The sequence below is a fragment of the Cherax quadricarinatus genome, chromosome 18 (assembly GCF_038502225.1).
Source record: "Cherax quadricarinatus isolate ZL_2023a chromosome 18, ASM3850222v1, whole genome shotgun sequence".
Classification (NCBI taxonomy): Eukaryota; Metazoa; Arthropoda; class Malacostraca; order Decapoda; family Parastacidae; genus Cherax; species Cherax quadricarinatus.
In genome coordinates, this window is record NC_091309.1 from 30,801,668 (window position 1) to 30,815,094 (window position 13,427).

At 37.9% G+C, this 13,427-nt stretch overlaps 1 protein-coding gene across 5 annotated transcripts in view; it reads right to left on the reverse strand.

Moving 5' to 3' along the window:
• LOC128689424 (protein wntless) overlaps window positions 1-13,427 on the reverse strand; it is a 169,422-nt gene that overhangs the window by 24,424 nt on the left and 131,571 nt on the right. For all 5 annotated transcript variants that reach the window (XM_053777686.2, XM_053777685.2, XM_053777684.2 and 2 more), the window contains 3 exons: window positions 12,653-12,865; window positions 6,476-6,688; window positions 4,293-4,449 (listed from right to left, as the gene is read on the reverse strand). In XM_053777686.2, the coding sequence (XP_053633661.1) occupies window positions 4,293-4,449; window positions 6,476-6,688; window positions 12,653-12,865 (583 nt within the window). The remainder of the gene's footprint in view (window positions 1-4,292; window positions 4,450-6,475; window positions 6,689-12,652; window positions 12,866-13,427) is intronic.

A 13,427-nucleotide genomic window follows, 5' to 3' on the forward strand; every position in this document is an offset into this window, starting at 1 on the left:
AACAAATTCGGTCAGTACTGGCACCTGAACATACTTCTGGAATGAAAAAATATCGTTATCCGGGGGTCCACTGTACTCAGTACACACACACTCACTTATGTACTCCCACATCATAACTTCAACAATCACTTTGAACCTTTTATCCATTGTTAACATGAATATAATTGAATCATTGTTTTCACAAAAAGCATTTTTGAATATATGAATATATCTTTTGCCTTATACAAATTTTGATTCAATTATAATTAATATTCTATTGTACAACTATGAAATAATTACTATCCTACTGTACAACTATGAAATAATTACTATCCTACTGTACAACTATGAAATAATTACTATCCTACTGTACAACTATGAAATAATTACTATCCTACTGTACAACTATGATATAATCCTTAGTGTTAAGTAGTCTGTAAACCAATAATGTTAAGTTGGCCCATAATGCCTAGGCATAAGAGGCTCTCTTTGTATTGCAACCCACTATTGTAAATACAAAATCTCAATGTACTGTTTGCAAAGACATAAAATAAATAAATAAATATGGACTTCAGTAAGGCTTCTGATAGAGTCCCACACCAGAGACTATTGAGGAAAATTAAGGCACACAAAACAGGAGAAATTTTTTCCTAGATAGAGGTATGGTTGACAAATAGGCAGCAGAGAATTTGCATAAATGGGGAGAAATCAAAGTGGGGAAGCATCATGAGCGGTGTTCCACAGGGGTCAGTGTTGGGCCCCTTGTTCTTCACAATCTACATAAACGACATAGATGAGGGAATAAATAGCAACATAAGCAAGTTTGCTAATGACACCAAAATAGGCCGTCTAATTTATTCTGACAAGGACATTAGAGCACTCCAGGAAGATTTGAATAGACTGATGCAGTGGTCAGAAAAGTGGTAGATGCAGTTTAATATAGACAAATGCAAAGTTCTAAACACTGGATAGGAAAATAACTATGCCACATACAAACTAAATAATGTAGATCTTAATATTACTGATTGCAAAAAGGATTTGGGAATTCTGGTTAGCAGTAATCTAAAACCAAGACTACAGTGCATACGTGTTCATAATAAAGCAAGCAGAATCCTTGGCTTTATATCAAGAAGCATAAATAATAGAAGTCCTCAGGTTGTTCTTCAACTCTATATATCCTTGGTTAGGCCTCAACTAGATTATGCTGCACAGTTTTGGTCACCGTATTACAGAATGGATATAAATGCACTGGAAAACGTACAAAAGAGGATGACAAAGTTAATCCCATGTATCAGAAATCTTCCCTATGAGGATAGACTGAGGGGCCCTGAATTTGCACTCTCTAGAAAGGCATAGACTTAGGGATGATATGATTAGGGGTATAAATGGAAGACAGGAATAAATAAAGGGGATGTAAATAGAGTGCTAAAAATATCTAGCCTAGACAGGACTCGCAGCAATGGCTTTAAGCTGGAAAAATTCAGATTCAGAAAGGATATAGGGAAGGACTGGTTTGGTAATAAAGTTGTTTATAAGTGGAACAAACTCCCGAGTACAGTTATAGAGGCTAAAACATTGTGTAGTTTTAAAAATAGGTTAGATAAATACATGAGTGGGTGCAGGTGGGTGTGAGGTGGACCTGACTAACTTGTGCTACTAGGTCAGATGCCGTGCTCCTTCCTTAGGTGAATGTGACCTGACCCGACTATGTTGGGGCATAGGCTTAAGCCGGTAGGAGACTTGGACCTGCCTCGCATGGGCCAGTAGGCCTGCTGCAATGTTCCTTCTTTCTTATGTTCTTAACTGCTAATAGGCCACGCTGCATGAATTTTTTTAGAAGAGATATTCAGTAGCTAATTCACACTTGAAGAACTTGCATTATAAGAGGGAAGTGTACATAATCAACTTCACAGAATATTAAGTATAGTTTTTTTTTTCAAGTTGGCCGTCTCCCACCGAGGCAGGGTGACCGAAATAGAAAGAAAATCCCCAAAAAGAAAATACTTTCATCATTCAACACTTTCACCTCACTCATACATAATCAATGTCTTTGTAGAGGCACCCAGATACAACAGTTTAGAAGCATATATAAAGATACATAACATAACCCAAACTCCTCCTTTAAAGTGCAGGCATTGTACTTCCCATTTCCAGTACTCAGTTCGGCTATATGAAAATAACCGATTTCCAAGAATCCCTTCACTAAATATTGCCCTGCTCACACTCCAACAGTTCGTCATGTCCAAAAAACCATTCGTCTCCATTCACTCCTATCTAATACGCTTACCCACACTTGCTGGAAGTCCAAGCCCCTCTCCCACAAAATCTCCTTTACCCCCTCCCTCCAACCTTTTCGAGGATGTCCCCTACCTTGCCTTCCTTCCCCTACAGATTTATACACTCTCCAAGTCATTTTACTTAGATCCATTCTCTCTAAATGACCAAACCACCTCAACAACCCGTCTTCAGTCCTCTAATACTTTTAGTAACTCCACACCTTCTCCTAATTTCTACATTCCGAATTCTCTGCATAATATTTACACCACTTAGACAAGACATCTCCAGCCACCTCCTCGTTACAGCATTTACAATCCAAGCTTCACACCATTTAAGAGTGTTGGTACCACTATCCTTTCATACGTACCCTTCTTTGCCTCCATGCATAACATTTTTTTGTCTCCACAAATACCTCAATGCACCACTCACCTTTTTTCCTTCATCAATTCTATGATTAACCTCATCTTTCATAAACCCATCTGCTGACACATCAACTCCCAAATACAGTGGACCCCCGGTTAACGATATTTTTTCACTCCAGAAGTATGTTCAGGTGCCAGTACTGACCGAATTTGTTCCCATAAGAAATATTGTGAAGTAGATTAGTCTATTTCAGACCCCGAAACATACACGTACAAATGCACTTACATAAATACACTTACATAATTGGTCACATTTGGAGGTAATCGTTATGCGGGGGTCCACTGTATCTGAAAACATTCACTTCTTCCATACTCTCTCTCTCCAATGTGATATCCAATTTTTCTTTATCTAAATCATTTGATACCCTCATCAGCTTACTCTTTTCTATGTTCACTATCAACTTTCTACCTTTACACACCCTCCCAAACTCATCCACTAACCTCTGCAACTTTTCTTTAGAATCTCCCGTAAGCACAGTATCAGCAAAAAGTAACTGTGTCAATTCCCATTTTGTACTTGATTCTCCATAATTTAACCCCCCTCTCCCCAACACCTTAGTATTTGCTTCTTTCACAACCACATCTATAATATATTAAACAACCATGGTGACATTACACATCCCTGTCTAAGACCTACTTTTACCAAGAAGCAATCTCCCTCCCTCCTACACACCCTAACCTGAGCCTCACTATCCTCATAAAAACTCTTTACAGCATTTAGTAACTTACTACCTATTCCATACACTTGAAACATCTGCCATATTGCTCCTCTATCCACTATCATATGCCTTTTCTTAATCCATAAATGCAATGAAAACTTCCCTAACTTTATCTAAATACTATTCACACATATGCTTTAATGTAAACACTTGATCTATACTTGATCTGCACACAGAAATCACTCCCTACGAAAATAAAAGACTAGGCAGGTGATGCAAAATACCCCCAATTAAAAGTAGGGGCACCATTGATACACTAAGAGAAAACACCATAAGTGTCTGGGGCCCAAGACTGTTCAACAGCCTCTCACCAAGCATAAGGGGAATTACCAATAGGCCCCTGGCTGCCTTCAAGAGGGAGCTGGACAGATACATAATGTCGGTGCCAGATCAGCTGGGCTGTGGTTTGTACATTGGACTGCGTGCGGCTAGCAGCAACAGCCTGGTTGATCAGGCCCTGATCCACCGGGAGGCCTGGTCATGGACTGGGCCGCGGTGGTGTTGATCCCCAGAATACCCTCCAGGTAGACTCGAGGTAGACACATCCCCTACCCACTCTAAAGCCTCCTTGCTCATCTGCAATCCTACTCTGTCTTACCTCTAATTCTTTTAATAATAACCCTACTGTACACTTCACCTATATGTATGTGCGTAAAACATTTTACAGATCCAAGAGCTTACTTTATGATATATAAATACATCCTGCAAACTGTGCTAAAATGTTGCAAAATTAAGAAAAACATGTTCTTATTTTGGCTGTTTAAATATTTTATTTTTTAATAAAATATACAAATTTTATAAAAAAAAAAAAAAAAATATCATTAATCATATTTTGCCATATGTGAGAAGGAAGTGGCAACAGTGTGTATATGACAAGAGTAACTAATGTTCTTACCTTGTGGTGTGATAGGTAGTGGCACTGGGGGGTATACTATTAAAACCAGAAATGTGAACATATTCCACATACTGTAAACACCCAGCAGAAGACCACTTGTGTTCTTAATTTCAAGATTCCCAAAAATATCTTCCCAGATCCACATTCCATCATGCAGCTGTAAAAATAAAAATACTGTAAAGAATCAAAAATACTGTAAAGAGTCAAAAATAAACAAGAAAAAATAACACTGGGTTATATTTTCTGTCAAAAATAACCAAGAGAAAACAATAATGGGTTATATTTTTGTTACTAATATAATGCAGTTATAAGTAAAATACAAAAAGATGCAGAGTTACAGAAAAGGTTAAATAGGAAATCTTTTTCTTGATGTCTACTTTGTTGACACACACTTCAACAGGGTAGTTTATTAGATTCAGGACATATCACTTGCATGTGCAGTCATTAAGGTCACATTTTTTCAAGAGTACAGTATATGGAAACCACCTAGGTAGTGGGTTGGTGGACAGTAACCGCCCAGGGAAGTATGGCAGTACCTCCCTGGGTGGTTACTACGAAGAGTGTGTGAATGGAAACCTGTAATTGTTTTACATGATGGTAGGATTGCTGGTGTCTTTTCTGTCTCACAAATATGCAAGGTTTCAGGTACATCTTGCTTCTCCTCTCTTACTAGTTCTTTTTCTTGTTTATTTCCTCTTATCTCCATGTAAAGTGGAACGGAATTCTTCCTCTGTAAGTCATGTGTGTCGTAAGAGGTGACTAAAATTCCGGGAGCAAGGGGCTAGTAACCCTTTCTCCTGTATACATTACTAAATTTAAGAAGAGAAACTTTTGTTTTTCTTTTTGGGCCACCCTGCCTCGGTGGGATACGGCCAGTTTATTGAAAGAAGAATATGGAAACCATGCTTCTGTCAATGATTACATAGTGAGTGATGTTTGGATATGCTGATTGTGAAACTTGAAAAATCAAGACTGAATGCAAAGCTCAGGATTTTTTCTGCCAAGCAAGTTGGTGGAAATATCCAACTCCTCTATTATGCCTAGGCATAACAGAGGCTCTCTTTGCATTGCAACTCACTATTGTAAATACAAAATCTCAATGTACTGTTTGCAAAGACAAAATAAATAAATAAATTATGTAAAGCTTTTCTGGTCCTGTCAAAAGTTCTCTGCTTTTACCCTCAAAGACTCCTGAAAAATCATTATAATTAACCAGATTTACCTGTACAGGTACTACAATACTATGAAATGTACTTCTTGTTATGTCTGCCTCCTCCAATTTACAGTACTGTTCACAGGATTACTGAGAGCAAAGAAAATACAGAATATTGTACATTACAATGCTTTTTAAAAATTTAAAGCATCTTTCTGTACATTTTTTCATAAACCATGAATGGCACCACCCTTCCCATTCCAGCTGTTACATCTCTGGAGTTACAAATGGCCTATGGGTCTCCAGGACAGTCCTGAGATGAGAGAAAATGGCAATCCAATTAAAGGATTTTACAATGGAAGGAGGCAAGACTGGGATGAATGTTCCAGGAAGGTCATAAAGTAGTGGTTTAGAGGTAACTGTGATAGACCAAAATTCCAAAGTGGTTCACTGAATATAACTAATTCAGATATGTATTGAAGAGTTTGATACAGAAATCTGCAATCTCACAATATTGGTGGGGGCCAAAGCCAGAATTAGCAGTTCTCCACATTTCCCAGACACGGTCTCCCATAACATTTTAGGCAAGCACTATAATCACTTTATTTTTCTTGGTTATTACATTTACAAATGCATTCATCTTTATTATAGTGTGGTGAATTCTTACATGTCTGGTAGTATTTGGTAAGAAAATGTGTCTTATTTTTACGTATACTGAGTGTGAATGTATATGAGTCAGCTAATGAAACATGTTGCATCGAACTTGGTCCAAAAGGCCCATACTGACCCTCCCACACTCTTCAAATGCTCCAGGTAATGACTAACAGAATGTGAGGAAAATTGTACTGTAGTAGAAAAGTAAAAAAAAAAAAAAAAAAAAAAAAAAATTAGAAAATCTGGAGGTGTTCGATACTTAACCTGTTCCTCCCCCTTCCCCAGGGATTTTTCGTAAGGTGCTGATTTTCATGAATATCTTGTGCGTTATGGGGTTTACTATATAACAATGTCAAGAATAATATTTGTTACTCACTCTTTTGATGACAAACTCTACAGCAGTAAGGAGAACACAAAGCCAGGACACAACTAGCATCAAAGCTTCCCTCCACCTTACACCTACTGCTCCTGCTGCTGCTGTTGCTGCTGCTGCTGATGATGATGATGATGCCTCACATGTCTTGCTAACAGGCTCCATGTCTGTCCCCTTGTGCTCTTCTTGTCCTCCTTTCTGCACAACAATAACTGCCTGCATTGGTCAAAATAATTTTCACTATAAATACTTTCAATTCATGGATGAGTGCAAGTACAAGAACACTAACAATGTGCCAGAAAATCATACTTCAGAGCGGCAGATCTAGACTCAGTGTTGAGAGGAAATTAAATAAATCATTGAGAGATTTAACTAATTCATATGATAGCATTAGAAGGTGAAAAAATGTGGTTCAACAAAAGATATTAGTGCCATGGAAATGAAACACAGTATCAGTAAAAAAACCAACTCAAATCACAAACTTGTTCTCAGTTGTATTTTGACCAAATACATTTTATTTTAAGATATTACTTTTTTGGTGAATGTTTGGCATATTATTTTTTTGGCCAAGAAATGTGGAAATTTATTTTTCATTTCTGGCCGTGTTAACCCTTTGACTGTTTCGGTCATATATATACGTCTTACGAGCCACCGTGTTTGACGTATATATACTCATAAATTCTAGCGTCTTCAAATCAAGCAGGAGAAAGCTGGTAGGCCCACATGCGAGAGAATGGGTCTGCGTGGTCAGTGTGCACCATATAAAAAAAATCCTGCAGCACGCAGTGCATAATGAGAAACAAAAAAAACTCCGACCGTTTTTTTTAATTAAAATGCCGAATTTGTGGTCTATTTTCGTATAGTATTTATGATTGTATTCTTGTTTTCTTGGCCTCATTCGATAGAATGGAAAGCATATTATAGAAATAGAGGTGATTTTGATTGGTTTTACTATGAAAAGAACCTTGAAATGGAGCTCAAAGAAGGGGAAATGTTTGATTTTTGCCGATGTTCAAAAGTAAACAAATGATGTCATTTTCCAATAAATGTCTAAGTAGCCATTCTAATATGCAGTCATGAATGGGTTGACATTATTTATACAATTATTACAATATTGCAGTAGTCTTCATAACAGTAAATCTTCTATTTTTTGTTTGAATAAAAATTCAAAATAGAAAGCAAGAGTAATATCAGAGGGGCCTGGAGACATGACTGATGAACAAAGAAAATGTTATTTTAGAGCCAGGAATGTCTGCACTGTTCATTCTGGACCCTATTTTAAAATTAACATATTTTTTAATTTTCGTGAAATTGGCCAAATTGCAAATTTCTGACCACGTTATTGGGTAGTTGAAATCGGTAAATGGGCAGTTTCTTGTACTCAATCGATAGAAAAACTGGAGTTCTAAAGAAACAGCTATGAGTTTGGTTGACTGGAACAATGGAATTAGCCGAATATAAGGCTCAAAGTGGACGAAATCGACGATTCATAAATATTGCCAAGGTCACTAACTTTGCAAGAGAGTAATTCCATCAGTTTTCCATCAAATTTTGTTCTTTTGGTGTCATTACAATCAGGGAAAGATTCTCTATCATTTCATAAGAGATTTTTTCTTTTTTCATAAATTTTGCGACACCAGGAGACACCTCAGGATTTGGGGCTGTGACAGTCAAGGGATTAACTGTACATAAAATTTATGAGGGGACTTGTAATTTTTTCTCGGTTTTAGCCCTTTCACTTTCTTCCATGTCATTGATGTCAGCATCTATTATGTCGATCTATGCATAAATTCTAGCCACCTCAAACTTGGCAGGAGAGGCCTTGTAGGCCTAGCCATGAGAGAATGGGTCTGAGCAGTGCATGCACCATACAAAAAATATGGGAACACCATCTTATTATACCACTGTTAATGCCATGTAGGTGCAAGAGTTTTTCCCCCAAGCAAATTCAGCATGCATTATTCTCCATTTACAGCTCCAACACTGAGGATTATGGAACCGAGGATGAGTTCTATGCGTTTGAACATTTAGTGACCGAAAGCAATGCTTGGGATACTGAAAACTCCAACAACCTACAGCCATCCACATTTCGAGTCAGTTCATCCAGAACTTGCTCATGCCATAAGTGAAAGCTCATATTCTCCAGTGGTTGGGGATAGATGATGTGAGGAGTAATGATGATAGTGATGTGGATTTTGGTTTCCTTAAAGTGACTATAATTATTTGCCTGTAAAGCATCAATTTATATGGTAATGCACTCAGTCTGATAGTGTCCCCACTGCTATCCCCAAAGGACATAGTACAAAGGATGCACAAACATATTGTGAGAATGATGTTGTTTCCATTAGCTTATGCAATGGGCCACAGGAAATGCTGGAACGGCATGCAGCAGTGGTTGGCAGAACAGGGAGGTAGGCAGCACCAGTGCTGGCCCAGGCTGGGAGCCATGCCTCACATATCACACCCCCAACAACCCTAGGCTTAACAAGAAAGACAAGAGGCTGCACTGCTCATGGCCATCAGTGAACAGATTGAAAAATTCTATAGTGCTATAAAGTTGGCTAACTGGGATTTATGCATACCAATAACGATGTAATCCTCATTTACAGAAAAGCACATCAGTGCTAAAAGTTTAATGCGAAGCAGAAGAGGCACTCTCTAGTTATTGGGTATTTGAATATTAGAAAATTTGCACCTACTCAAACTAAAGTACTGTACCTACATTTCTTGGGTAACATTTTTTTTTTTTTTTTTGACTATCATAATTCTGGGTTACAATTTCAAAAAAAAGTTGCAAGAAAATCATGCTGTGTGAAGTCACTTTGTACGAGGGTTTACTAGGATTCTAAGGGTGAGAACTGTAGGTAGTCTAGTAGTGATCAGCAAGTTTGGTAGGAAACAAGGTAATGGGTACCTCGTATATGATCAACAGCTTTTAAACTATTTCTAAAATAAATGTGGTTGATCTAATGCACTGCTGCATTTCATAAGATGGAAAAAATAGCAAATGCTGAAGTACTGCACGACACTTATGTAGAGATCAGGATATTTATTACAGGAAACGTTTGGCCACGAGTGGCTTCTTCATTAAGTCTAAAGAAGTCACTTGTGGTGAAACGTTTCCTGTAATAAATGTCCTGAACTGTACATGTCTTTTTTCCACATCTTATTGGTATCCTCATACCATTTTTCAGGACATTACAAGCTTCCATCTTCTCCTGCAGTTGCAAATAGGCAATTACTACCCTGCCCAATCTCCAACTGCTGTCAGTACCAGAGGTCAAGACTTCTAATGGAACCTTTGTATTAGTATTAGTCATGATGAAGCCATAACCCATGAGGGTCATACAGCATCTGGGGATTACAAGGCTGTCATGTAGACACAAGAGAATGACAAATATCAGTGCTTAAGTGTAGTGTACAAATTGGTTTAGAAAAACATGTAAGCAAACACCAGGACATATTTATCAGAAAACATTTCGGTCCTGGGACCTTGATCACTTCTAACATACAGAGGCTGAAAGACAATACATGTATATATATGTGGAGAGTGAGGTGCGAGTGACGCATGGTATTTATTAACAAGTTTTATACCAGTGTACAAATTGTACAACAAACCAATGAACATAATATTAGGATTATTATTATTTTATCTATATTAAGTATTGTTAGGAGTATACCTCTGTGCAAAGAAAGTAAGATGTACACTGATATCATTAGTATTATCCTTATTGCAAAGCATACGGTAATAGTGTGACAGTGTAATATATGACTTCTTGCCACATTATATAGTTAGGTGATGATGGTATGTTTCAGGCAGTCCTCAAGGTTAGATTAGCCAAATTAAGTGACATTCTGATGCAAGGCATGTACAGAGTCAGGCCACTTTCACCTTCAGCCTTGTCACTTATCTCTGTCTCATTCATAAAGTTTCGACTATCTTTTCTTTGAGGTGCCTTGAGTGAACGATAATACAGAGTAGTTACTTCACATCCAGAGGTTTTAGACTAATTCTAGGACTGAGGGTTACCTGGAGATTGAAGACACCTGAGGTTCGGTACTGATTCTGTCAACCTGTGTGCTGCTATCTGTCTCATGTGCACTGTCTTAACCTTGTGGCTTCTGGCTACCATAAGTTGTCAGTTTCCTCTCAGCATCTGTCTACTATGGTGGTGTTACACTTAAGTGGGTGAGGCAAGGAAGTGTTACTGATATCTTGGTAGATGTTTTGTGATATCACCTGGGCTCTGACTGGATCAACTTTAGTTGTCTATTATGTAGTCACTGTCAGGACAAGGTCTTTCACTGGTTCTTAATTAAGGCCTGGATAATCATCCTTCATAGTCAGGAGTATATCTTTATGCAGACATATTTTATAACCTTACCCTGAGAAAAGTAGTCTTGCTGTATTGTTGAATTTCCTTATAGCTTATGCATGAAATAGATTTAACCTGCTTTGCTTTAACATCAAATAAATACAGTAAAACCTTTCATTAATGGACTAAAAGGAAGGAGGGATGTATGATAATGCAGACTGTCCGCAATTCTCAAATTATAAAATTGTTATTTCATTATCGTCTGGTTGTTGTCTTAAATAACAGACTTGGTCCATTGATGCAGAAGACAAATGGACACTAAGAAAAGAGGGTTTTATAGCCTGTAGCACTAGTCTAGTATTGTACTGTTCTCCGAGCTGTAGTCTCAGGGGACAATGAAAACAGACAGTTCCGAGGTGTGGTCACTTTGGCCTGCACCAGATAAATATTGGAGTTGGCAGACTTTGCCCAATACTTCAGAGGGTAACTAGACACTATTGCTATGGACAAAATACAGAATTACAGACTTTTGTACTGTTATTAATTTTTTTTTTCAACAAACCGGCCATATCCCACCAAGGCAGGGTGGCCCAAAAAGAAAAAAATGAAAGTTTCTCTTTTTAAATTTAGTAATTTATATAGGAGAAGGGGTTACTAGCCCCTTGCTCCCGGCATTTTAGTCGCCTCTTACAACACGCATGGCTTACAGAGGAAGAATTCTGTTCCACTTCCCCATGGAGAAAAGAGGAAATAAACAAGAACAAGAACTAGAAAGAAAAAAGAAGAAAACCCAGAGGGGTGTGTATATATATGCTTGTACATGTATGTGTAGTGTGACGTAAGTGTAAGTAGAAGTAGCAAGACGTACCTGAAATCTTGCATGTTTAAGAGACAGAAAAAGGACACCAGCAATCCTACCATCATGTAAAACAATTACAGGCTTTTGTTTTACACTCACTTGGCAGGATGGTAGTACCTCCCTGGGTGGTTGCTGTCTACCAACCTACTACCTAGGACTGCTATTAATATTTTAATTTATAGTACTAATGCTATATGAATTATCTTTTCATTACGATCAGTGTGCAGGTCTTCCTTCGTGATACTTATCCTTGGCATGTAATAGAGGCAATCAAATCTAATCCAGGAAAGGAGACAGTAGTCTAATTCCTCAGATCAAAAAGCTTAACATCATGGTTACCCTCCACCTCTCCCAGAAGGGTGGAATTCCTGCTACAGTGAACTGATTCAGCACCTGTATCACCTGAAATTGGTTTCAACATACAGGTGAAGTGTGAGCAAGGTAACACTTATGAAGAGATACAGGTGTTGAAACTAGCCAGCCAGACTTGAGCTATGGTAGTAGGAAGTATAGTGTCTGCACTCTAAATGATGAGCGAGGATGTTGCCGTTCTGGAGGTGAGAAGTACAGTGCCTGTACTATGAAAGATGGGAAGGAATGTTGCAGTTATAAAGGTCATCTGAAGTATGATATCTACTCATGTCTGGCAAGACAGCTATTGAGTGAACAAATTTTTTTACACCAATACAGTTTTTCCACAGGAATATCACCAAAATGTAATATAATTATAGTAATGAAACCAACTTGAACCTTGAAAGAGTATTTTCTCTAATGTGCCTCATTATGTCTTCACAGAGTTCTACTACAACTTCTGTGTGATTTAATTTCGTAGCATGTAGGAGGTGAATAATCTGAAACTCATTACTGTAACTGTGGAACTGCTAAGCACAAGGCTTACAATCTGTTCTCGCTGCATAAAGCTTATATTTTAACTTTTCATGACACACGAATCCCATCATGCCTGTCTTGCTCTTATATATTTGTTGTACACGAGAAACGACTAACCGAGTAGACCCTTATGGTGATGTAAGTGAGGTAAGCCACCACCAGCAAAACTGTGATGGTAGCCAGTCCAAGGTGAAGAGACTCCCAGACAAAAGGCAGAGGGTTGTGCAGGAGGATGGCATGCTCCATGACATCTATAAGGAAGATAGTTGCCGTGTAGCCGCTGATAACTTGCACCATTGCTGTCCTAACTTTTGGACAACGTTTAACAGGCTAGGAATAAAAACATTCACTAATTAATACATAGCAGTAAACTCTTCATAACATATCAGTTGCAAAATTGCTTAATACTCTAAATAATGAGTAACAAAAACCTAGATTTCAGGTATTTGCAGTATTAAAAGATACAAAATTATTACAAGGATGGGTTAACTGTCTGTTTATTCATCATGTGAAAAAACATAATTATGCATAGTACCTGGGAAGAAAAACTAGTACTGTAGTAAAACTAGCAGTGTTGTACTATACTTGCAGTACATATCTTATGCTAATTGTATCAGAAATCACTGCCTCTGATGTGATCCATCTCTCACTTCATTTGCTAAATTACCCCAGTCTTTTAATAAGGATTTATAATCATTTTTCTGCTGTGGGAGCCTCAGGGTGTCCACCAGGAATATGCTAAGACTCCTTCAAACCAACACTCACCCCTTCACCATTACTTTGTCCACAATATTATCCTGTTCTGAAATACAGTAGTCCTTTGAGTTATCATATTAATTTGTTCCAGAAGACTTATCGCACCTCAAAACTATCGTAACTCAACCCCCAAAAT